We start from the raw sequence: 27,171 nt of genomic DNA on the forward strand, positions 1-27,171 counted from the left end.
TTTATATTGATGTTACTAGCATCTTCAGTACATATTGAAATACAGAAGTTAGGTGGGAATCCGTGAGTTAAAGTAATACCTTTTTTTTGTTACTTAAAAGTAACTTAAATGTTAAAATGGGGAAATTAAAAAAAAAATCTGGCTCCAAATCCCAAATGATAAAATTTTGACTAAAGTCAGCCAGCCTACTCTGATGACTCATGTACTTCTTAGCATTTATGTATATAGTTTATCCTATGCTCATTTTGACTTGTTTCTGTGGCATGTTCTAACTTTCCTGGCTGCTTTTTCTTGCCTGCAGAATCTTACCACATTCAGTTTATTCTCCATACAGCGTTAGCGTTCTATTTTTGAAGCATAAACTTTTATCACATCAACACTCTAAAATAACTGTCAGCACCCCTTTACCTAGGGCAGAGAGTCCAAATTCTCAGGTAGGGCATATGCAGTCTGACATTATCCGTCCTCATCTGTCCCAAACATTCTCCCTGCTAGGCATCTCCCAGTCCCTTCGTTTTTGAGCCATACTGAGCTATTTATCACTTGCATTACCATTTTACCTTCTTGGACACACTGTTGCCACTAAGAAACACCATTCTTCCCTCACTTTATCTGGAAATCTGTCTTTAAGATCTCCTTAACTCAAACGTTATCCTTTCTGAAGCCTCCTCTGACTGTCTGTGTAAATTAACCTGCCTTCTCCAGTACCTCTGCACATTCTGGTATGTGCCTCAATTACAGCATGGCTCGCATTACATAATGGTTATCTGCTTGGATACTGTTCTCCATTTTATTTCATGTAACATTTCACCTACATGCCATCTAATGTCACGTACATGCCAAACGCATATTCTATATCAGTCACTGGTATGGGGAGTCTGCACAAGACCTAGCACTTGTCCTAGACCCGGTCACGCTCCCTTACTAGACTCTAGGCCTTTCCAGGTTACTGAGCCTGTGCCCCAGAAAGTGTGGACAGCTCTCCCTTCATGCTGAAACTTGCCTTCCCATCTTTTCCCCCTTCTTCATTTAGTTTCCTTTTCTTGCAGTGCCTTCACACTCCTCTAGTTGAAAGCCTGTATTAACTTCTTAGGCACCAATTCAAACTCTGGCTCCTGCTTAGGGCCCATCTTAATCTCAAATCTGATATGGAGTTTTCTTCCTTTGAATCCCAACATTTCCTTTGTAACTCTCCAATGTTACTTTTCTAAAATGTACTTCTATTACAGTGATCTGTGTTCTGTTTCCTCTTTGCTATCAAAATCTATAGCCTGTACATATGTTCGTCTAGCATGGTACACATTTTCTTTATTTAAAATATTTTTACCTGAAAACCTGAGCAAAACTTTGACTTTCTAAAATAGAAATATACAGATTCTGGTTGTTGTTCACTTGATATTCAAGTGGCCATTCCTTGATGGAACTGTCTAATTTCATTACTCTAGCATCTTCAGTTTTTAAACAGCATTTTAATTTTAAAATCCGCTCATGCTACTATTTTTAATGCCAATATCATTCTTTATCCATCCACAGATGATGTTTTTCAGAAGACAACTCTGTTTTTCTTCAATAAAAATGCATTTGGAAGGAAACTGGCACGTGCGTGTGTTTGACTTTCAGCATTGAACTTGGCACACCATCTCCTGGGGCTGGCAGTGCCCACCATGCTCGCCTTGGCATCTTCCAGCATGTGCTCCGGCAGGACAGCCGACACCTGGGACCACACAAAAGACCATGCCCAGCAGCTGCAGGACTCACGTGTCCATGCTGAAATCAATTTCTAAAGCGGAGATGTTTGGATTCGTGACTGGCTCTCTTTCTGAGCCTTTCAGGAACTGTCGGGATTTCCCGGTGCCGCATCGTGATCTGTGTTGTGTCTAGGTTCTGCTCACTCTGCACACTGCTGTCTTCTTTGGCTGTCTCTGATTCAAATTAAAGGTGGAGGTCCTCACTGGCAGCATAACGTAGTGGTTAAGAGCACAAATTTTGAAATCTAACTGCCCAGATGTGAAGCCTGGATCTGCCACCTATGCGGTATGATCTAGGATAGTTTATTTAAGCTCTGTAGCCCTCAGTTTTCTCAGCTGTAAAATGGAAACAGTAATATCCCCTACCTCAGAATGTGTGATAATGAAATGAGTCTAATATGTATAGCTTTGGGAGCCACGCCTGCATGCTTTATGCACTATGTAAGTGCTTGCTACTGTGATTAGATTATACATTTTTAAAGAACCTCAGACACCACTTGAAAGTAACTTTCCCCTAATATCTATGATCAGCCTTCTTCCTTGTTCACAGTGTCCTTTTCCCATTTGCATGTTTGTAGCAATTCATTATGCAATGTGAACCATTATGTACTGTGAACCATGCTCTAAATGCTTCTTGTTTATCCAAAGAATGCGGAAGGGTCATCAAAACCACATTGAGCTTATGCCTAACCCTGGTGAATTTAGGACAAAACATGTTAGAATTTTTCTCCCCTCTTGTAGAATATCCTAAGAATGTACAGTACCACTTCATATTTACACAGTCACCAATTGTTAAGTGCTAAAATTAGAAAAAGTATCTTCCTAGTTCATGTATAAATAACTTGGTAAGTGACAGGATGCCAGGTATTTTATGACTCCCATAGACGTCCTAGAAGCCAGGCACTACTGGTCCTTCATTCCTGCACCTGGGAAACCCCTGACTACCATCTGTTTAGGTAACTGTTAGATGATGGTGCAAGCTCCAGTTCTTTTTAAAAGTTTTCTTTTACTGAAATATAGTTCATTTACAATGTTGCATTAGTCTCAGGTGGACAGCAAACTGATTTAGTTTTATATATATATACATACATACATATATATATATTCTTTTTCAGATTCTTTCATTATTGGTTATTACAAGATATTGAATATAGTTCCCTGTGCTGCACAGTAGGAACTTGTTGTTTATTTTACATCTAGTAGTGTGTATATGTTAATCCCAAATTCCTAATTTATCTCCCCCTTCCCCTTTGGTAACCATGGTTTGTTTTCTATGTTTGTGAGTCTATTTCCAGTTTGAAAATAAGTTAATTTGTATCATTTTTTTTAGATTCCACAGATAAGTGATACCATATGGTGTTTGTCCTTCTCTGTTTGACTTAACTTTACTTAATCTCTAGGTCTGTCCATGTTCACGTTGCTGCAAATAGCATTATTTCATTTTTTGATGGCTGAGTAATATTCCATATATTATATATACACAACAGCATATATATACCATATATATAATATATATATATCACATCTTCTTTATCCAGTCATTTGTCAATGGACATTAAGTTGCTTCAGCCCTTTGTTTTTTCATCATTATTCCTGCCAATTTTTAAATTCATTCATCAAATTTTATTTGACACATAACATATGGTGCATCTTCTATGTGCCAGATATGGTTCTAGACCCTGAGAGTATAGCAGTAAATAAACACAATTTCCTGTTGTAACGGAGCCTATGCTAAGTAGGTAAACGTATAGAATGAAGGGTGGTGAAATGTGCTGTAGAAGAAAACTAAAGCAGGAAAGGAGACTGGGGAATACCAGAATGGAGGTGGACAAAGAGGTCTCACTGAGAAGGCGACATTAAGCAAAGTCTTGAAAGAGGGGAGGGAGAGATGTCTTCTTACATCCGCAAAAAGTGTATTCCAGGCAGAGCAAAGAGCATGTACAAAGGCCCTGAGGACAGAATGTGCATGGCATGCCATCATAAGAACTTTGATTTTATGCTGAGTGAGTAGAAAGCCATTGAATAGCTTTGGGGGGGTGGTACAGGCAGGGAGTTGTGATCTGCCTATCTTAGCAAATTCACTCTGGTTATTGCATTACGAATACACAGATTGGGGTAAGGACAAAGCAGAGAAATCAGTTAAGAAACGATGGTAGCAAGCCAGCTTAGATACGATGGCGCCTTTGCCTTTGAGCTCCTTTTTATTTGAGTCAGTAAATATGTAACTCATAAAGCAAAGCTAAGCCATATACGAAGACCCATTTAAGATTTTGGAAATACATATAAATGCATTCTAAAGTTAAAAATGCTGTTATTACATTACAGTGGTTCTAAGTTTAATTTCCTAAGTTCATATTAATTACTTAGTTAACATAAGCAGCATAAAACAACCAAAAAACCCTAAATACGGCTTGAGACAAGTACAACATTATTTTATACTGTTTTTCTTCATCTACCATATATAAATACACAGTAAAACCTTCCATATGCTTGGATGCTTTTGGGGAATCGTTTTTTTCCCCCATAGACGTGTGTCATGCATGAAGGCAAACAAATGATCCCCAGTTTGATATTTCATATTAGAGGCTTTGATCAAGTTTATGATTATAGGGTATTCTAAAGAATAGGAAATATTTTTTAAATAAAAAGGCTTGAGTTCTATTTATCTAGTAATTGAAGAGGATAGTTCATTATTATTGTGAAAAATATGAAGATTAAGATGTTGGTAAATCAGGAATGGAATATATCAGGTGTAAATTCCTACGTTCATGGTATTACAGATTTATTTCCATGATATTTATATTCATACTCTTGCATAGACTCTGAAATCAACTTCATAAATATTTAGTGAGTTACTTGTGTGAATAATATTAAAGATATTTTTATATTATGCAAATTTGGTTTGCTTAGCAAGGCAACTACACACAGAACAAATACAAACTTAAGGAATTTTTCACATGGTAATTCTTCATAGAGCATACTTTTTCATGTAATAATGCTATTTACATAATCAATTTGCAATGAAAATTCTAAGGGGTTAGTAAGCTTCTATAAAGTGTCAGGTGGTAAATATTTTAGGCTTTGCCGGCCGTACTGTCTCTGTTGTGACTACTCAGCTCTGCCGTTCAGAAAGCAGCCACAGAGGATGTGTAAATGGGTGACTATGGCTGAGCTCCAGTACAACTTTATTTGCAAAAAAATTGTGTTGGCCAGATTTGGTCCTTCAGCTGCAGTTTGCTGACTCCTGTTCCGGAAGTCAGAAGTGACCAGCTTCAATCTATGAAGATTTGTGGTAACTGATAAATTCTAGTTTTTATGGACACCCCAAGGGAAAAGTGCTGAATAGGATTATTTCTCTATGTTTGATCAGAAAAATCATAACTATTTCATGCTCTGTTCCACTTTGTACCCTGTGTTAATCGTATTGAGTTCAGCTGCATCATGGCCTTTGCTAAGGTGGGAACAACCTAAATATCCATCAACAGATGACTGGATAAAGAAGTTGTAGTATATTTATATGATGGAATACTACTCAGCCATAAAAATGATAAAGTAATGCCATTTGCAGCAACATGGATGTCCCTGGAGAATGTCATTCTAAGTGAAGTAAGCCAGAAAGAGGAAGAAAAATACCATATGATATCACTCATATATGGAATCTAGGAAAAAAAAAGACAAACGAACTTATATATAAAACAGAAGGAGACTCACAGACATAGAATACGGACTTGTGATTGCCAGCCAGGAGGGAGCTGGGAAGGGATAAACTGGGAGTTCGAGATTTACAGATACTGACTATTATATTAAAATAGATAAACAAGTTTATCCTGTACAGCACAGGGAAATATATTCAATATCTTGTAGAAGCTTATGGCATATGAAAATGAATATATGTATATTCATGTATGACTGAAGCATTGTGCTGTAAACCAGAAATTGACACAACATTGTAAACTGATTACACCTCAAAAAAAAACCCCACACATGCACATGCACACACACACAAAAATGAATCAATCCACTTTTCAGAGCTATACCGCTATAATAGTCCTCTCCCTCTGAGGGCATTTCTTAGACTCTGTATAGCCACAGGGCTGAAAGCACCATTGATCACATACTTCTGGGGGCTGAATTTCTTGGCTATGGTAACATCTGGGTGACATACAATGGATATTACTGGTTTTATTCTGACAACTGCATGGCTTTCACAGGCCTCTTGTTTCTAGAAAGGATAAATCTACCTTGTTCCATGTTTTTAGACTAGAGACAATAATTTCTAGTTCAGGTGCTTACAAAAGAAGGCTGTTAAGAAAGTAAAAATTCCCTTTTTAAAGTCTTCTTTTCCCTATTCTTCTTTTAAAAAACAAGAGTTATATGGAGCCAACGTACGCTTAACATTGAAGAACAAACTCATTCTTAAACTTCTCATTCTAGAGCAACAGCCATTTTTGTCATTTAAAACCTGCTGACTCCTTAATACACCATCTACAGTTCCTATGTAAACCAATGCAGTTTTTCAGGGGGGTTGGGGTGAGGTGGGTAGGGAGAAACTCTTTCTAATATAAATTAACTTAAGAAGGGTATTTTTTTGACTTAGACATGTGGACTCTTTGATTCTAGATACCATTTATTTCCTAAATAACTGAGTGAAAACTGAGATGATGTAATACAGAGAATACAAATTCACAAAACGAAGTAACTGAAATGCCTCAAATAACACCCATTTCAGGTAAAACATACCTAAGAATTAATATAAATCATCCAGGTTAACATGAAGCTACAGAAAAACAATGTCTTAAGGATACATCAGTGACAAATATATCAGTTTTAATTCCATACTTTACTTATTGTCTATCTCTGAATTAGCCTTTTAAAGTTGTGTCTGGATTTGTTTTCAGAAACAAGTAGACACATTTTTTTAAGTGAGTCGAAGTTCAAATCTTCTGTAAGTTAGAGCTGATACAAATGCACCTTTAAATATCCCTTTCTAAAATTCATATGAAAAGAGGCAAATGATTCCCAAAGAAGAGAGAGAGACAGACTAACACGCACACCCTCATAAGATATCCCATGACGTGGGGTCCTCTTTGGCAGGATGTAGGCGGGCAACAATGCAAAAGGACCAGAGAGCAGCATCCCTCACAAAATTCTTTTCTCTACTTTCCAAATTAGAGCCACAGAGTGTTATAAAGGCGGGCATTTATGCTGTTTTCCTCCAGTCATAGAAGACCGCTTGTTTGTTATTGGTCTTAATCTGCCAAGTATAAACACAGAATAAAACCCTAAAATAAACTCTGCAAAATAGTTGAGTGTAATCCTTTGTGTGACAATGATTACTGTGTTTAGGTACCAAAATCTTCTGGTCTGTTTCATCTGTTCAGTGGGTCTTTTCTATTCTGCCATGAATTGAAGAGTCTAGTCACAACCCAAATTCTCTTTCAGAAGGGAGCTTTAGTGGAAACACGACGGCACAAGGCCAACACATCTTAGTGAACACTTGGCGAAACACAGCCATCACAACAACATTGCCGGCCTCAGCTTCCTCCTCCCTGTAAACCCCTTGTGCCAAAGATTTTTAACCAAACCAGACTCCTTAGCATCTGCAAAGCTCCATGAGCCTTTTCACTTTCGTGCTTTGGTTTCTGCTGCCTGCTCTACCTAGACTGGTCTCTGCTCTCACTCCCTTTTCTTCTAGAAAATTCTATCTCTTCAGACTCTTTTTGTCCTCTCCCAGAGTTTTGGAACCTCTTATAACTACAAATCTGATATTTACCCACATCCTCTTTCCACTTTGTCTTTCTACCCACTGCTCAACTTAGCACAGCACCGTGCATATAGCACACACTGAAACATGGCCCTTGAATCTGATTCAACAGTTGCTCCTGACATCGATCTCAAATAGCTATTTATGCCATTTTGTTTGCTAGTCTGTAATATGTTGGCATGCTGCACACAGATGAGCTATGATATATAAAATGCTCAAAGCCAAAAAAATATTTATGGCAGCTATGTATTTCTAAAACAAACTAACACAACATAGGTTACAGATTTGAATTTTGGCAATCAGTTTATTCTAGTCATTAACCAAATAGAGACAAAATCACCAACAAAATAATGGTCAGAAAAACTATTATTTTGACTCTAAACAAAAATTCATCAAAGAATATCTGATTCATGTCCTATAGAATTTAAATATTAAGACTTCCCAAAGGAGTTTGAGTAAGCGATATCTTGGGAAGGCCTGCATGCTTATACACTTGTGTGGTAACAACTTCATTTACCCATATAACTGAAGAACTGTTTCCATTTCTAAAATTAATGAATTTTTAATTTATTATAGGGTAACCCTATTAAACTACAGCACAGTGTTTAAAAGCTATAGTTTTTATAAAATAGAAATCAATATGCATATTGCAAACCATAACCCATGGGCCTGGCCCCCAACTGCCTTGGTATGTCCTATAAGAAATGAATGGCTTTCACATTTTTAATGTTTGGAGGGGATAAAATAAAACAAAATAAAAATAAAATTTTGTGATGCATGAAACTCACAAAAAATTGAAATTTCAGTGTCCATAAACAGAGTTTTATTAGAACACAGGTATGCACGTTCATTTATGCATTGTCAGCGGCTGCTTTTTGCTACAGCATCAGAGTTAAGTAGTTGTGACAGAAACCATATGTTCTGCAAAGTCTGAAGTAGCTACTATCTGGCTCTTTATGGAAAAATTTTGGTGATCCCTGGCATAGATCATCCTCCACCATTAAGGAAGGCGTAATGAACATTATGTCAACTTTTCTTTATATGTAGTATAACATGGCGGTTAAAGCAAGAGTCTGTTGACTAGAGAAGCCATGCTTTCTCATTGACTGCTGTGTGACTTCAGGCAGATCATTTAAATTCTCTAAGTCTTAATTGTCTCAGGAATAAAACAGGATAATAATTTGACTTATTTTGGGGGGTTTGGGGAGAATTAAATATGTAACACACATATTAAATTACCTAGTGCATAATGACAGTTGTGGTGCCAAAAAGATTTGCCTAAAATGTAAGGATACAGAAAAGAAAATAAATAGATGTTAAAACATACACTTGGCAAATATGAGCCAAAAGAAAACTTGGGGGGCGGGGTAGAGGGTGGGAAGGGATAGACTGGGGTTTCAAAATTGTAGAATAGATAAACAAGGTTACACTGTATAGCACAGGGAAATATACACAAAATGTTATGATAAATCACAGAGAAAAAAATGTGACAATGAGTGTGTATATGTCCATGAATGACTGAAAAATTGTGCTGAACACTGGAATTTGACACAACACTGTAAAATGATTATGAATCAATAAAAAATGTTAAAAAAGAGAAAACTTGAGTAGCTATGTTAATAGTGGAAAAAAATCTTAAGACAAAAAGCATCATTAAGGAGAGAGAAGTTCATTGCATAGTATAAAGAAAAGATTCATTTTTCAAGGAAGGTGCTAACAATTCTAAAGTATTTTGTATTAAAATGTATCACATATAAAGCTAAAATCTGTAGGCATACAGTAAGAAGTTGATAAATCCATGACCAATGTGGGAGATTTCCATGTTTATCTCTCAATTAGGTCAGTCAGAAATTTAATAGAGACGTAGAAGATTTGAGCAAAAACATACTGATGATAAGGAAAGTTGCAGCTAAAAATAGAAAATATTCTTCTTAAGACTACATGAAATATTTTTAAAATTGAGCATGCATTGGACATGAGGAAAGTTCTAAAAAGTTTCAGAGAATTTGTATCACACAGAGCACATTTTCTGCCAGAATCCATTAAGTACTTCACACAAATGGATTTTATACATATTTTAACAAATGTGGCATAAGGAGAAATGAAAAACTGGAATGAGGCTACTGACTCACGAAAGACAATGAAGCGTGATTTTAAAAAGTTCTTTAGACTTCATGCCTAAATATTTTAAGGTATGCTTTATCAAACTTTTGAGGAAAAGCTAATTTTAACATTATACAAACTCATCTAGGAAACAGGAAACTATGTAATACTCTGCCTCATATTGTAGAAGGCTGAGATAACCTTGCTACAAAATTGCATGTGTGATTACACAGTAAAATGATGTGTGTAATAAAGTGGGCAGTGGGGCACCATTTCCCCTCCACTGCTTCCTGTTGACTGTAATATGGATACAATTGGAGCTTAAGTAGCCGCCATGGACCTTGAAGACACGCATTGAAGATGCTGTAGCAACAAAACCCAAGTCTGACTGCCAGAAGATGATGCATCCTCCATAGCAGTTCTATAAAAGTTCTGTAATATATGGACTTCATATATATGTATACATGTATATATATACTGTTATTTTGCATTTGTTATTATTAGAGCCTAAACTATTCCTATTCCATACATTACCCAAGATAGAAAACAGTTTGCAATAATCTTCTATGGAACTTTCCTTAGAATGAGTGAGGACTGAGTTCTAAATTTTGAAGTCACTGTCATACAAGAGAGGATGAGACCACAACATTCATTCACTCATACTTATTGACTGTGACTGCAATAGCCAGGAGAGCTATTGTTCAGGGAAACTCAGTGAGCAGGACAGAATTCCTGCTATTATGGACTTTCAAATGTAATAGAGGAGAACAGATCTGACTCTATATTGGATCTGTTCCTTTGGTTTTAACCACTGTGCCCTTTTTTCTGGGTTTGTTCTTGCTGGCTCTGCACCTTTTATAAATGAATCTTGCTTTTAGCCTGTCTGGTAAACAGGAGAGCCTTTTCTCAAGGCTCTGACCTTTAAGGATATTAACACTTCTGCACTTAAATAAAGATAACAAGTTGCAGAATAGAGGGTGGACTTTGTTTTGTTGGCCCACCTGGACAGCTGCAAGAACAAAGAATTCCTACACCAAGAAGTTTGCAGCAACCAACCACAACCCCTCCTCTGTTTTTTTGTATAAAAGGAGCCTGTATTCTGACGAGAGCAGGATGATTCTCCAAGACATTAGCCTGCCATCCTCTTGGTCTGCTGGCTTTCCGAATAAAGTCCCTGTTGCTTGCCCCAACACCTCGTCTCCCGGTTTATTGGTCCGTCGTGTGGTGAGCAGAATGAGTTTGGACTAGGCAACAAAAAGAGTCTGATGACAAAGGCACAGAATTAAACAAAGAGTAAGAATACCAGGCTTGATAGAGATAATACAAAATTCCATGGGAGCATACAGAAAAGGGATTAACTCACTTGAGGGTAAATGTGTAGAAGACGATTCCTTGAAAGGAGTCATGGTCAGACCTGAGGGATGAATGGGAGTTACCCCAGAAAAAAGAGATACCACAGAAAAAAGAGAATGTTCAAGTTTGAAGAAATGGCATCTGCAGAGCTGTGAAGGCAAGTGAAAGAATCTAGTGCTCAAAATGTTTAAAGAAGGCCATTGTCACTGGGGCTTGGTGTTTCAAGATCAGTGGGCTATATAATGAAATAGGGGGAGCAATCAAGATAAACGACCATACAGCATCATTTAAGGAATCTGGACTTTATTTGAAGGGCGATAAAAAATCATGAAATAAATTCTAATCATAATGGGACATATGCAGCTTTGTACTTCAGAAATTTACAGAGGCAAAGTGGCTGAGGACAGACCCCGGGGGTATACCAGCATTTTAAGAGAAGTTAGAGGAAGTCTACAAAGGAAGTGAAAAATAAGAAACCATAAATTTACGCTTTAGTCCATCTCATCATCAATTTAGCATTTATACCCAGAGATGTCTTATGTATTATGCAGGTTTATGTCTCATAAGATCTTATAATAAAAATTTGTCTCATAGTATAAAATATTATACAAAATCTTAGCAAAACACTTCTGATTTGTGATGAATAATATTAAAATGATAAATATTTATTGGAGTTCAAGTGTAAATTATTACGGCGTTAGTATACTGCTACCATTGCTACCAATAAAAATAGTAAAAACAGACACAATAGGATAATAGCCATAACTTATAGAGTTTACTGTATGCCAGGAACTTTGTAAGTACTTCGTGTATAACTCACAGTGGCCTGGTAGATTTGATTGTTAATACTATTTTTTCAGACTAGAAAACTGAGATCTAGCTATGTTAAGGAACACATAATTGGAACAGCTGGGATTTGAATTCAGGCACTTAACATTGTGGTCTTCTAACTATCCTTCACTGACAAAATCTGGGCTATAGACTTGAAAGGATGCAGAAACGATTTCTGTTTAAACGTGCAGAAGATTGGCAGGCTGTCATAGCCTAAACTAATGAATTTATTTATATCTAAGAACTCTTTTCCATTGCTTCAAATAGTAAGTTACTGCTTTCCATTGTCCTGTTACCAGATGTCTTATGAATAGTGAGTGAACGGTAAGATATACCAGTTGAGTAAACCTTACCTTTGACATAGTTTTATACTATAAGGATTTCAACCTTAATTGCACATTGTCATTATACATGCATTTTGTTCCATTCTTCTAATAGAAGGGAAAGTTAATTGAGACAATATCAATTAGCTTGAGGTACTGTGTTCAATCACAGCTCTAAAAGAAAGATTTTTTTTTCCCCTGAGATCTTCAAGAAAGCAACGTTTTTTTTCCTTAATGAAGAGCTGTCAGGAAATTGCAAGTTATTCGCAAACTTACTGCTTTAGAAAGTTGTGGGTCACTGAAAAGGCAGAGCCATGAGAAAGCTTATGAAGTTTGTCCTTTTAGGATAAGAAAATTGCTAAAACTTTATACCCACATTCCATCACTAAAAGGATTCTCAAGGAACGTGTTCCATCCCCTTGGTCCTCAGATGTGGCTCAATAACTCTATTGACGGGTTCAGCATATGCTCAGGGCTCCATCATATCAAAGCCTATAAAAATTAATATATTTTTAAAAAGCATTAAAATAGTCACCATAGGGGAAAATCAGCACTCTGTTTGACTCCCACACACTTATTTTGTAATTTGTTTGTTTGAATTTTGAATTTCCATGAGGCAGGGTGCAGTGAGTGGGGCCTCTGAAGGTCTTATCCAGATCTGTTCTTTTAATGCTTTATTTTATTTATTTATATATTTCATTGAAGTATGGCCTGTTTACAAGATTATATTAGCTTCAGGTTGTACAACATGGTGATTCAATATTTTTATAGATTATTCTCCATTTAATGTTATTACAATATAATAACTATATTTTCCTGTGCTGTAACATATATCCTTGTTGCTTATTTATTTTGTACATGGTAATTTGTACCTCTTAACTCCATACCCCTATCTTGCCCCTCACCCTTTGTTCTCTGCCTACTAATAACCCTTAGTTTGTACTCTATTTACTTCCGTTTTGTTACACACATTGGCTTGTTTCATTTTTTATTTTCCACATCTGAGTGATCGTATATAGTATTTGTGATTGTCTGACTTATTTCACTAAGCATAATACCCTCTAGGTCCATCCATGTTGTTGCAAATGGCAGAATGTTATTCTTTTTTATGGCTGAGTAATATTCTATTCTATATCTATATCTATATCTATATCTATATCTATATATATATAGATGGCCACTTAATTTTTATTATAAATAAATCTGATATCAACATTGGGGTGCATGTGTCTTTCTGAATCAGTGCTTCCCCTCAGACATATATGCAGCAGCAGAATTGCTGGATCATGTGGCAGTTCTGTTTTTAGTTTTCTGAGGAATCTCCATACTATTTTCCAAAGTGGTGCACCGATTTACATTCCCACCAACAGTGAACTGTGATTCCCTTTTCTCTACATCCTTACTAACATTTGTTACTTGTGCAATTTTTGATGACAGCCATTCTGACAGGTGTGAGGCGATATCTCCTTGTGGTTTTGATTTGCATTTCTCATGTAGAGCATTTTTTCATGTACCTATTGGCCATCTCTCTGTTCTCTTTGGAAAAATGTCTATTCAGGTCTTCTGTCCATTTTTAAACTAGATTTTTTAATATTGACTTGTATGAGCTGTTTATGTATTTTGGATATTAGCCTCGTATCAGTCATATCGTTTGCAAATATTTTCTCCCATTCAGTGGGTTGTCTTTTTGTTTTGTTGATGGTTTCCTCTGCTGGGAAAAAACTTTTAAGTTTAATTAGGTCCCATTTATTTTTGCTTTGTGATTTGATTGTAAATGGTTTTATGTCCTTAATTTCTCTTTCTGATAGTTCATTATTAGTGTATGGAAAAGTAATAGATTTCTGTATATTAATCATGTATCTGTAAATATATTGAATTCATTTATTGGTTCTAACTTTTTTGATGGAGACTTTAAGGTTTTTTCTATTTAGTATCATGTCATCTGCAAACAGTAATGGTTTTATTTCTTATCTTCCAATTTGGTTGCCTTTTATTTCTTTTTCTTTTTTTGAGCATTGTGTCTGGGACTTCTGATACTATGTTAAGTAAAAAGGGTGAGGGTGGACATTCTTGCTTGTTCCTGATTTTAGAGTAAAAGCTTCTATTCTAAATGATAATCTTGCTGAATAGAGTATCCTAGGTTGCAGATTTTTCCCTGTAAGGACTTTGAATATATAATGCCATTGCCTTCTGGCCTGAAAACTTTCTGCAGAGAAATCAGTTGATAGCCTTATGAAGGTTCCTCTGCATATGATTCTTTGTTTTCCTCTTGCTGCCTTTTGGAATTCTCCCTTTATCTTTAACTTTTGCCATTTTAATTATGTTATGTCTTGATGTGGTCTATTTGGATTCACTTTGTTTGGGACCCTCTGTGCTGTTTCTTTCTTTAGGTTTTAGAAGTTTTCAGCTGTAATTTCCTCAAATACATTTCTGACCCTCTTCTGTCTGTCTTCTCCTTCTGGGGCCTCTATTATGTGAATGTTGGTACAATCCATGTTGTTTAAGAGGTCCCCTAAATTGATCTCATTAAAATTTTTCATTTGCTATTCTGATTGGGTGATTTCCATTAGTCTATCTTCCAGATCCCTTATGTGTTTTTCTGTATCGTCTAGTCTGCTTTCAATTCCTTCTAGAGTGTTTTTCATCTCAGTTACTGTATTGTTCAGTTCTGACTGTTTTTTTTTTATTTTCTAGTTTCTTGTTAAAATTCTCACTGTGTTCACCTATTCTTTTCCCTAATTCTTATTACTAATGCTTTGAACTCTTTATCTGGTAAATTATTTATTTGCTTCATTAGTTGTTTTTCCAGAGGTTTTTCTTGCTCTTTTGAGACCACTTCCTCCATCTTCTCATTTTGCTTAACAGTTTCTGTCTCTTTGAAATTAGGTGAAACAGTTGCCTGTTGCAGTCTTGAAGGAGGGTGTCTTTGTGTGGGAGTGTCTCTATATAGTGTGTGTGTGCCAAGTGACTTTGTTGGTAGAGCTGGATCTGAGTGAGCACAGACACATCTTTCCCTGAGGGGGCTGAAAACTATCACCATGGAAGGAGGTAAGGCTCAAGATGGAGTGGCTATTTCAGAACCACTGTAGCTCTAGCTTCTCCTCTGCTTAGTGGCCATCATGGTCCTATCAGAGGTGTGGGTGGGTCCTAAGTTGCTGGAGCATCAGTCCTGAGGGTTGGGTCTGAGCTGGCTCCATTTCCTTTACGTGTGTTCTCTCCTCCTTCCCAGCACCTGCACCCTTACCCCTGAGCAGAGAAGTGCTCAGGACAGAGGGCCTGGTGTGGGTGCTCTGCATAGGTCTGAGTCTGGGCTGTGGCCATAGTCAGAACCCCAGACAGCTTGTGACGCCCTGCCTATGTATGTGCCTTCTTGGCTGCCCCACCCTGCTCAGACACAGCTTGGGTCTGAGCTGCCTTAGTCCCTCACAGTTGAGCTCTCCCCTTGGCTGTGGCGGCCCTCACACCACTGTGGAGTTGTGTCCTGAAGCAACTCGGACTGGGGAAGTCACTCTGCTCAGGATGGTTGTGGGAGATTGGCCAGGGACCCCTGCAGTTTCAATCTACTCTTTCTGCCCTGTTTTAAGAGTAAGCGAGTGTGTGTGCTCTCCTCAGAAGTGCAGTCCAGGCCCTCCTGTCAGTCCCATTGGTCCTCCTACCAGCCAAGGGGATTTGTTTTCCCCATGTCAGACCACAGGCCTAGGGGCCCAATATGTCGCTTGAATTGCTCACTCCCTAGGGAGGATTTCTTCTCTTCTGTGTCCCTTCCAAGGGAGCACAAGTCCTGACTTGACTTCTCTTCCATTCCTGTCTGATTCTGTGTGGATCTTCCTTACAGCCTTGTTTGTACAGGAGTCTTTCTGCCGGTCTCCAGTTAGTTTTGTGGTGAGAATTGTTCCATAGGTAAATGCATTCTTTTCTCATTTAAAGTTTTTAAAGGCATAGGGAATAGTGAGATCAGTGACATTCATTTCATTTTATTTTTTTTTTGTTTCCTTTTTTAAAAATTGAAGTATAATCAGTTTACAATGTTGTGTCAATTTCTGGTGTACAATGTAATGTTTCAGTCATACATATACATACATATCTTTCATCTATTTTATATATAGTGGTTGATAATCTGCAAATCTCGAACTCCCAATTTATCCCTTTATATCTGCTTTCCCCACTGGTAACCATAAGTTTGTTTTCTATGTCTGTGATCTGTTTCTGTTTTGAAAATAAGTTAATTTGTGTCTTTCAGCCAAGACATGGAAACACCCTAAATGTCCATTGACAGATGACTGAATAAAGAAGTTGTGGTATATTTATACAATGGAATACTACTCAGCCATAAAAAAGAATAAAATAATGATATTTGCATCAACATAGATGGGCCAGGAAATCATCATTCTAAGTGAAGTAAGCCAGAAAGAGAAAGAAAAATGCCATGTGATATCACTTAAATGTGGTCAATGAATTTTTGGTGTGTTCTTGGGAGAAGGTGAGTTCCTACTCTGCCACCTTGATCTGTTCCCTGCAGGTGTGTTCCTATCTTTTATTCAGAGACTGAACACTGACAATGGGAAAGAAGCAAGAAAGGAAGAACATCCAGACAGGTGACCTCTTGGTCAGTCAACAATGTATGTCTAGTGCCTGCTGAGTGACAGGTAAACTGACCCACCACAAATACTCATGGAAGGTGCATAGTTATTTTCTTTGCCATCCCACTCAAGCCTCTTTAACATTTCAGATGAATGTTTGAAAGGCTGCTGGCATCGCAAAAACAACTGTAGGGTTTTGTATTTCATCCCGGAATCCCTCCATCTTGTCAACCCACTGCTGATTTTGCTGCTCCTTGCTCTGCTGTCTTCTTTGATTTCCCTTGTTTAGCCCATAGCATTGTTCTTTGCATATCCCCCTGTTTGGCAGTCCTATTCTGATTCATTCTTCTTGTTAGAGTTCAGCACTCTTTCAGCATATAACTTCCAGCATCTGCCCTCAAACCCTTCATTCTATAACCAGGGAAAGTAGGCGGTGACAGATAGGCATGTACTTCTCATTGCTTCCTCTCACCAGGGAAAAGGGATGGGACACATAACCCTCTCTATAAAAACACCCATCAGTACTCCTTTGTCCCTCTACTCAGCACTGAGTCCACTGCTCCCCTTCCTAACCCACTGTGGTAATGGCCTATGGAATCTGGGTTAATGAGGGCAGGGAAGAAACACTGCAGTAACACCAAAGGAGATACTCTGAAGGGAGTAGGAACCGCCTTGCCTCTTTGTGATTACAGTAGCCCCTGCTATCTGAGGCTTCACTCTCCATGGTTTCAGGAGCCTTCAGGAACCTTCAGTCTCCATGGTTTCAAGAATATTTTTTTTTGTGGTCCAAAAATATTAAGTGGAAAAGTGCAGAAATAAACAATTCATAAGTTTTAAAGTGTGTGCTCTTCTAAGTAGCATGATGAAATCTCCTGCTGTCCCTGCTCTGTTCCACCTGAGACATAAATCCTCCTTTTGTCCAGCTATCCTGTAACTTAGTCACTCAGGAGCCAGCTTGGTTATCAGATCAACTGTCATGGCACTGCAGTGCTAGTATCCAAGTCATATTTTTACTTTTGGCCACAAAGCACAAGAGTAGTTAGTGATTCTTGCAATTTGGATATGCCCAAGAGAAGCCATAAAGGGCTTCCTTTAAGTGAAAAGGTGAATGTTCTTGACTACCTAAGGAAAAAAATAGTATGCTGAGGTTGCTAAGGTCTATGGTAAAAGCAAATCTACCCATGAAATTGTGAAGGAGGAAAAATATACTTGTGCTAGTTTTGCTGTGGCACCTCAAACTGCAAAAGTTATGGGCATTGGGTGTGGTAAGTGCTTAGTTAAGATTAAAAAAAAAGTATTAAATTTTTACACTAGATATTTTTAGAGTGAGAGACCACATTCATATCACTTTTATTATAGTATATTGGTATAGTTTTCTATTTTATTATTACTTATTATTGTTAATCTCTTCTTGTGCCTAATTTATAAATTAAAGTTTATCACTGCAAAAATATAACATATAAAGGGTTTGATACTATCCATGGTTTCAAGTACCCACTGCGGGTCTTGAAACGTGTCCCCTGACCATGGAGAAGGAAGGGCAACTGTTCTATTTCTCCCTCAATTACGGATTCGAATCTCCATAGGGAGCTCTACTGTTATTTCTATACCTTTGCCCTCCCACTGGCCTGGATCCAGCAGGAAGGCAGTGATACGTGCTTGAAAGATATAGTTAAATGTTATTCTCCCCCTGTTGGAATGCATTATCCTCACACTTGGCAGCTGGAAACAAATACAAGTTTGGCATTGTCAGCCTGCACCATAAAAGTAATAGAAGTCAGTAAGCAAATGTATTTGGATGAACTATGAAGTGTAGTCTAAATCTTAATGAGTTCACTATAAACACAGATGATTGCCAGGGGGTTGTCATTGGAGGTTTACACAAAGGGAACTCCTCTTTATTCTGGTGAGGGTTTTAGACTTAAATATTTTTTTTTCAGGATTAACAAATAAGTTGAAAATGGAATTGAATGCTATCAGGAATTAAAGATAAATTACTTACCCATTCTTAGATAACACCATGTTGGAATCTGAAAGATTCTTACGTCCTGAATTTATATGTCAATTAACTGTTTTGCTATTATTAATTTTGTTTTTAATTAAAGAAATGGCCCAGAAGTATTTTAAGTGGCACAATTAATGGTAAATGTGTGCTAGCAAGGTATCAGTATGTGTGGTAATCGGGAATTGGAGATGGGGAGAGTGAATAAAAAAGGATGCTTGGAATCAGCAGTGTAGACAGACACGAAGCACTCCAAGTCCAGTTGCTAGGTTGTGGTTGTATGGATCCAACCCTACCCGAAAGGGGTTTCAAGGAAGGAGCAGAGGCCAGTAATTTTACTTTGGTGTGAACTGAAGTCATTATGCTGTGTTCTTTAGCGTTATCTACTCTGTCATCCCTCTATATTACTTATGGATTTGAGTTTAAAGGGATCCTAGGAGTCCATTCCTGGTGATGGATGAGAAAGAGATTAAGGTTCCCAGTGCTCCTGAAATAAATCATGCTGCCTACCCACTCTAGGTTCTGAGAGGAGGCAGAGAAAGAGGAAAAGAGCAATGAAATGAAACAATATGAGGGAAAAAAACAGAGAAGGAGATAATTGGAGCTGAACCCAGAAGGAAGATAGGAGAGTTCTCTGGAGTGATTTATGCATGTTTATTTTGGGGAGAGTAAAAGAGATGCCATTGAATGGTGTCTCATGCCTCTTCTTTTTCATTTATTGCTTTTTCTATTACTTAGATCTCAACTTTTTATTTATTTTGCAGAAGGATTTAAAGCACTTTAAAGATAAAAGATAAGTACGCAATAAAACTCCCAAAACAGAAACAAAATAGCAAGATCCCCCACCTTCTCCACCCAAACATACTTCTCTTTCCATACCCTTGTCTCTTCTTCCACTGGCTTCAACATATGCATATTATATCATCTACAACATTGTTTCTAGGTTTCTGCACATCACAGAACATATTTTTGTAAAAAACAACAACAATGAGAAACAGACCAAAGGAAACAAGCCAAAACTAGCCAAAGTTAAGTTTTATCCTCTATGCTTTGCCAAATACATCTCTCCTAGGAACAATTTACATAATGTTATAATATTTATTAAGTTAATGCATACAAGATATTTAGCAAACTGTGAAACAACACCATTTGCCTGGAAAGCACTAATGTGAGTAAAACTTTGAGCATTAAGCATTAAAGAAACTGGAATTAAGCAAGACAAGGTCAGTGTCAGCCTTTGCTTATGCCAGACATGAGATCAAGTTGCTGGCCAACATAACAGCTCTGAAAAATACTGACAGTGATCATTAGAATTTTAAAAATGTTATGCTTATGTCTCTTTCTCTCTCTTTCGATCATAAATTCATCTTGTTACCAGTGTTGTTAGAAATGGCCTTAAAACATCATGAATTCTTAAAATTCTGGGCAATAGACACAGGTGAAAATATGTTCTTTTGAAAAGATTTATTTCAAAAATAACCATGACTTACATAATAAACATTTAAATTAGTCTCTTTTTCACCCAAGGAAAATGATGTACTACTTGAATTTGAAAAAAGTCAAGATTTCATATTACCAAAATATAGGTCATTCAAAATTTTTCTAACTATTTAACTTAATATGCCTAAGTCAAGAATGTTTATTTTCAGCCTGCTCCACATTTCTCACCACAACAAAACTGCATTCAATTCAAGTACTATTCGTACAGGAGATGCTTTTTTCATTTTGGCTATTCTATGAACTATTTGGTCCATTAAAATGGTACAATGAATAAGACATGAGTTACATGATTAGTTTTTAGAGCTTGAAAATTACTTGATACCTACTGTCAGTGACTTAATTTGATTTGTCTGTTAGTTTATTTCCTATTTATGGGACGCCTATTAGGGGTAACTACGCTAAACACGAAGGATAAATGTAAAAAGACATAATAATAACTGCGGAAGGACTTACATTCTAAGGGAAGAAAAGATATGTAAATGTACTCACAACACAATGGGAAAACTACTATAAAAAGGATTACACACAGGGTGTTCTCTGTGTTCTGTCCTTACACGGTAAAATATGAATCAAGAAGACATTTGGAAATTTCATTTAACGGGAGATATGCTATTGCAGATGAATTCAGTGGTTAGATATGCTGTGTTGCCCAATACAGTAACTATTAGTCAAATGAAATTATTTAATCAAGTAAAACTAAAAAATTTAAAATTCAGTTCCTCATGAAGGTACATGAGCCACACTGGAAGTGCTCAATAGCCTCATATTTATTAACTCAAAAATCTTATCAAAGTTCATATTTAAATGATTTTTATAATTGTTTTTCCCAAAGAGGCAATGATCTTTTTGGAAAATATAGTTGTCTTCCAATTTAACATTGTAAAAACATCTAGCTATGTATCAAAGACGAGTTTCTAATTGTCAAGTAGAGTGCTGTGTATTATTTCCTAAAGAAGTCATAGCAAGAGTTAATTTATTTTCAGAAGTGTCTTGCTCAATATTGCATTAATGCATATCAAAGTACTTGATGAAAGCTGAACAATGAATTTTTATTGAGTGCTAAATGGATATATTGAACAAATAAATAAATGAATACTTTTTTTTTTTTTGAGATTCAGCCAAAGAAACAGAAGCAGGGAGCTACCTGCTGGTAGCGATCACTTGTTCCACCTATTATCTTTTTCTTTCCACCCACCATTTCCAGGGAAGGAACAGAATATTTGGAATATAAAACATCAAAAAACGTTAAAGATAGTTTCAATTAGCTTTAAAGAAAATGCAATTCAACTATCCTTCCTTCCTTCCTTCCTTCGTTCCTTCCTTCCTTCCTTTCTTTCTGTCTCTCTCTTTTTTCTTCCTTCCTTCCTTCCTTCCTTCCTTCCTTCCTTTCTTTCTTTCTTTCTTTCTTTCTTCCTTTCTTCCTTTCTTTCCTTTCTTTTCTTCCTTTCTTCCTTTCTTCCTTCTTTTCTTTCTTTCTTCCTTTCCTCTTTCTCTCAAGTGTGAACAAAATACAGACAGGTTCCCACAACTAATCAGTAGCAGACCAGGATTAGAACACAAGTCCCATATCAGATGAAATAATCATTACTTTTATTGATTATAATTCAACATAAAAACAATAGGTTATGACAGAGTGAAGCTCTGGTACATTAAGAGATCCCAGATAACTTAAGGGGTTAAAAGTTTAGAAACAATTGAATGGATCATTGAAATAACTTATTCCAAAATAAGAATTTATGAGGCATCAGAAAGTCATGTTCTACTCAATTTATAGAGAAATTCAGGGTCATATTAAGGTAGTTACTTATAATAAGAAAAATATTTAGATGAGAAGTTCACGATGGCAGTAGGGGATTAGAGAAAGTACTAAAATATACCATACTACCTGATTTATTTATGCTTGGCTTTGTGTATTATTTTTAAAAATTCTGATCTTTAATGTTGATCTGTGTTCTTTTAATTTTACATGGTGTGAAAATATGGATGACAGCCAACTATGTTTATGATAGAAGTTAATCATATGTTCATAATTGAAGTTCATACCTCAGTTGGTCATAATGATATATAATTTTAAACACTGTATTCAAGAGGAGAAAGATTTGGCTTGTGGTCTTAAACTCATAAAGTGAGCACAAAAATTTCAAATGGGAGAAGTTATTCTTGCTCTTTGCAAGGACTTGAGGAAGACCCAGAATATTGAGAAGAATGGTAGTATCATGGCAGAGTGAGGCATCTGAGCATGATGAAATGACCATTTTTCTGTATTTCTCATTCATGCAATTACCATTGGAATAAAGGTGTATACTTTGAAGTCGAGTTAGGTGATCATAGAAGGCAATTCAAAGGTATTGAATTCTGAAACAAGTATTGTAGAGAACTAAGAGGGTGTCTAGAGAGTGACTTGCCTCAGCTGGTTAGAAGCAAACCAGTTGAATTCTAGTGTGGTGACCGGAAAAGGTAGGCTTTTTGTGCAGCAAGCCAATAAGTAGGTTAAAGGTTACAAGATACATATTAGAAGAAATAGTGCTTGTACCATGATGAGTTTGAGACTCTGAAGGCAGAAATTTAATCAGGAGAAAGGATCTTTACATAGTCAAGTATTGTCTGAGTATACCAGAGAGATCTGATGGTAAAAAGAACCGGGAGGTAGCTCAAGGTTGGAGCATCTGACTTGTCATGCAGTAGTGAGGATCCCGGAAAGTATAAACTGGTGCAAAAGCAAAGCACTGCTTTTAATCCCTGTTTGGTGGGGAGGCTGATGCATGAATGTCTAGAACCCTCCCCTTGCCAGAGACTGGTTTGCACAAGGGCAGGGGAAAAAGTAAGACATCGGTCCCACTGGCATTTCAGTGAGACTAAGATGTCGTAAAATGAAAGTCTTCTGCCCAAAGTGGCAAACTGAGCTGTGTCATAACACACTACAGGAGGAATCATCTCGTCTATATTTTAGTGTATATTTCTTCACATTATGATTCAATTTTTGAACCAAAATCAATTTTATTGAAGTGTAAATTTTTTTGCATTGACACTCATATTTTACAACTGATGAACCTACCTTTGTACATCACTATCACGCAAAGTCCTAGTTGACAGAAGGGTTCACCTTTGGTGTTGTACATTCTATGGGTTTGGACGAATATATAGTGACATGTATCCACCATTATAATATCACACAGAGCAGTTTTACTGCCCTAAAACCCCTCTGTGCTTCACCTGTTCATCTCTCCTTTCCTTTGACTCCTGGCAACCACTGATCTTTTTATTGTCTGCATAGTTTGGTGTTTTCCAGAATGTCATGTAGTTGGAATCATAGGGCATGTAGCCTTTTCAGAATGACTCCTTTCACTTAGTAATATGTGTTTAAGGTTCTTCCTTGTCTTTTCATGTCTCAACAACTCATTTATTTTCAGCTGTGAATAATATTCCATTGTCTGAATATACCACAGGTTAATCATCCCTTCACCTCCTGAAGGACATCTTGATTGCTTCCAAGTTTTGGCTATTGTGAATAAGGCTGTTATAAACATCCATGTGAAGGTTTTGTGTGGTTTGGGTAAATACCAAGGAACATGATTGCTGGATCATATAGTAAGAATAAGTTTAGCTTTGTAAGAAACTGCCAGATTGTCTTCCAAAGCGGCTGAACCATTTTTCATCCCCCTCAGTAATGAATGAGTTCCTGTTACTCCACATTCTAACCATCATTTGATGTTGTCAATGATCTTGAGTTGAATTCTGATAGATATGTAATGATACCTCATTACTGTTTTAATTTGCATTATGATTCATTTTTCAGTGTCTTCTTGCTTAAGGATTTTTCCAAAAGTTAGAATGAACAAAGTAACAGTTTCTCTAATTTGGAATACATTCTCTAGAATGCTTTGGACTGTCATCTATTGAAAAATGTATCATGACCTATGGGTAGGTTCTCAAACTTCCAAGTGAGAATTTGAGTATGCCACAGCCATGCATAAAATACACTGATAATATTAAATTTTCTGAGCTTGTTTCCAAAAGGTAAACTTATAAAGAATGCCGATATAAGGAATATACTAGGATTACCACTGGTGAGACATCTTATATGGCATCCTATTTCCATGTAATTAAATATGTGAATTTTTAATGAGAAAGGTGAATTCATTTAATAAGTTTTTGTCTCTGAATATAGGGAATTATGCTTTGGATTTTGAAGGTACTTATATCTTTAAAAGATTTATTTTGCTTGTTTATTGTTCTCACATTTATTGTTTCACTCGTTTCACGGACAGAATTGTGTTCAAGGATGTTCTTGAAACGTTGCCTGATCAAACTTTTCTTTTAACTTCTTGTCTGCTCATAAATCTTACACTTTAAGGAAAAAGAATGAAGCCAAAACCTCCCAGGTGATTCTCTGATATTTATTCTCAAATATATGTTGCTATGATTCTAGTCACTAAACAAAAAACAGAGCTGAAAAAAAAATTGGAATTCCTTAACTTATGTCTCCAACCAAAAGTCAAAGTGTATCAACATTGTACAAAATTATACAGTTTGCCAATAATTTAATGTCAGTTATCCACCTTGTTTCTCCAGCACATGGATCATATGGTATCATTTATTAACCTTTATAGACTAATAGGTAAAGATAAAGTGAAAGGTTGCCAGCATGTAGAAGCCTTACGACCAAATCTTTATTTTCATTGTCTTGACCCTTCAATTACTCATTTAACATTTTGTATTTCCAAGTCAGTGCTATGGCTCAACCTGCTACTATTTTAAGATGTTCCAAAACATTAAATCATTTTTATTTGAGGTAAAAGACAAACTTATTTTATGATTGTACCCGAAATATCATCATGGAAATGTAAAAAAAATATATACTTTAATTTCAACTAGTAACAGAGCATGATTTTCTCATGAGCAACCAACCTTGTGAAATTTGAAGCTCACTTAATTAGAAAATTTTCCCCAAGGTCAAGATAAAAATACTGAGAATATACATCGATCATTTTCTGATTTTAGCCATACTGGGCATCAAAATATTTGGTTAAATCACCTAAGTGATACAAAGCCTTTTCAGATTGAAACTTAGAGTTTTACTTATAGAGATGTGGAATTGTGACTTACCTCTATCTGTGTCATACAGGAAGACAAAACAGTTCCATTCATAGTGATCCAGCAGACTCAAGAGTGCTCCTCGTAAGGAAGGCCTTAGCTGCAGCACAAACTGGCTCTCCCCCTCCGTGGGGAAACTTGGTGTGATGAGGGAGATGTGTAAGGCGCTGCAGAATGAGGTCAAAGTATGCACTGACCTCTTATCATAGAGTCCAAAAATGGCAAACACTCCTCTAGAATATTGGGAACAGACTGAAACAAAAGAAAAACACACAAACTATTTAGCACACTCTGAAACTGTTGACTCCACATCTGCAGCCTATGAAATAGAAAAATCTCTGAATCATTGATATGTCAGGAATATAATAAAAGGAAAGAGTAAAAGTGATGCATGCAATTAGTTATACAAACAGTGAATTCTTGCGTTTGTACTCAAAGCCCTGCAGTGTATGAGGTAACAAGGGGTTTTCTCAAAAAGCCAATTTGAATTAAATGGAAATTTGACTAAAATGAAATAACATATGCATTTATCTTCTCTATTTTGAATTGTTCCACATTTGTTATTCAGCATAAATTGTTTCCTTTTTTTTTTGCAGTGGCAGTTTTGGTTTTTATCACAACCCTAGAGTTCTCTTGACTCATGGTTTGTAAAACAAAGGTTATGCTATCAGGAAAGTCCCTTTTGGGGTATCCTAAAAGCTTAGTGGAACTGTGGCCAGCTGAGTAGCTTCTAGATGGCCATAAAGCTAAGGCAAAGCAATTCCCAAACCCAACAGAACCAAGTCTTCCTGAAGTGAAAGAACCGGGCGTAACCAGGTGCACAGCCTCAGCTTTTGTTAAGGTGTTCCTTCTGTGCTTGCTTTATTGAGAGTTTTTATCATGAAAGGATGTTGAATTTTGTCAGACTTTTTTTTTCTGCGTCTATTGAAATGATCATAGGATTTTTATCTTTCATTCTATTAATATGGTTTATAATATTTATTAGTTTGAAGATGTTGAACCATTCTTTCAGCCATTATTTCTTTAAGCAACCCTCGTGCCCCTGTCTTTTCCTCTTCTTCTGTAACTCCCATAATGCACAGATTGTTTATCTTAATGGTGTCTTATAAGTCCTATAGGTTTTCTTCATTTTTTTTTCATTCTTCTGTTTTAATGTTCCTCTAACTGAATATTTTCAAATGGTGTGTCTTCAAGCTCACTGATTCTTTCTATTGTTTGGCTGAGTCTGCTGTTGAAATTTTCTACTGAATCCTTCAGCCAGTCCTTGTATTTCTGAGCTCCAAGATTCCTGTTTTATATTTTCTATCACTTTGTTGAAATTCTCATTTTTGGATACTGTTTCTCTGGTTTCTTTAAATTGCTTATCTGTGTTCTCTTGTGGCTCTCTGAGAATCTTTAAGACAATTATTTTGCATTCTTTTTCAGACAATTCATGGACCTTCATTTCCTTGTGGTCAATTTCTGGACATTTACTGTGTTCCTTTGGTGCTATCATGTTTCTCTGATTCTTTGTAATCCCTGTAATCTTCTGTAGGTATCTGTGCATTTTAAGATAGAATCTCCTCTTTCAGACTCTATGGGCTGACTTTGGTACGGAAAAGCCTTATTTTGTGGGTTGGGGCATGCAGAAGCATTTTGTGGCTCCAGTCTAGTCTAATACTACAGAGTGTCAAGTACAGGAGTGTGTGGGAGCTTCAGGTCTGGGGGTCTTAATCAGCTCAGGCAGCTGGGGTCTATTACACTGAAAACTGCATGGTCTTTGGCAAGAGCTGTGGCTGCTAAGACTTATGGGGTTCTCAGTGGCACCTCCAGGTCCAGCAACTAGGGGTTATGGCAGGTGGCAGTGGTGGCCAGAACCAATGGTGTGCACACT

General features: G+C 36.7%; 1 protein-coding gene across 3 annotated transcripts in view; it reads right to left on the bottom strand.

The window, feature by feature from the left end:
* GRIA4 (glutamate ionotropic receptor AMPA type subunit 4) overlaps positions 1-27,171 on the bottom strand; it is a 439,401-nt gene that overhangs the window by 277,252 nt on the left and 134,978 nt on the right. For all 3 annotated transcript variants that reach the window (XM_072970755.1, XM_072970756.1, XM_031675350.2), the window contains one exon: positions 25,311-25,550. In XM_072970755.1, coding sequence (XP_072826856.1) covers positions 25,311-25,550 — 240 coding nt within the window. The remainder of the gene's footprint in view (positions 1-25,310; positions 25,551-27,171) is intronic.

Source organism: Vicugna pacos, chromosome 10 (genome assembly GCF_048564905.1).
Source record: "Vicugna pacos chromosome 10, VicPac4, whole genome shotgun sequence".
NCBI classification, from domain to species: domain Eukaryota; kingdom Metazoa; phylum Chordata; class Mammalia; order Artiodactyla; family Camelidae; genus Vicugna; species Vicugna pacos.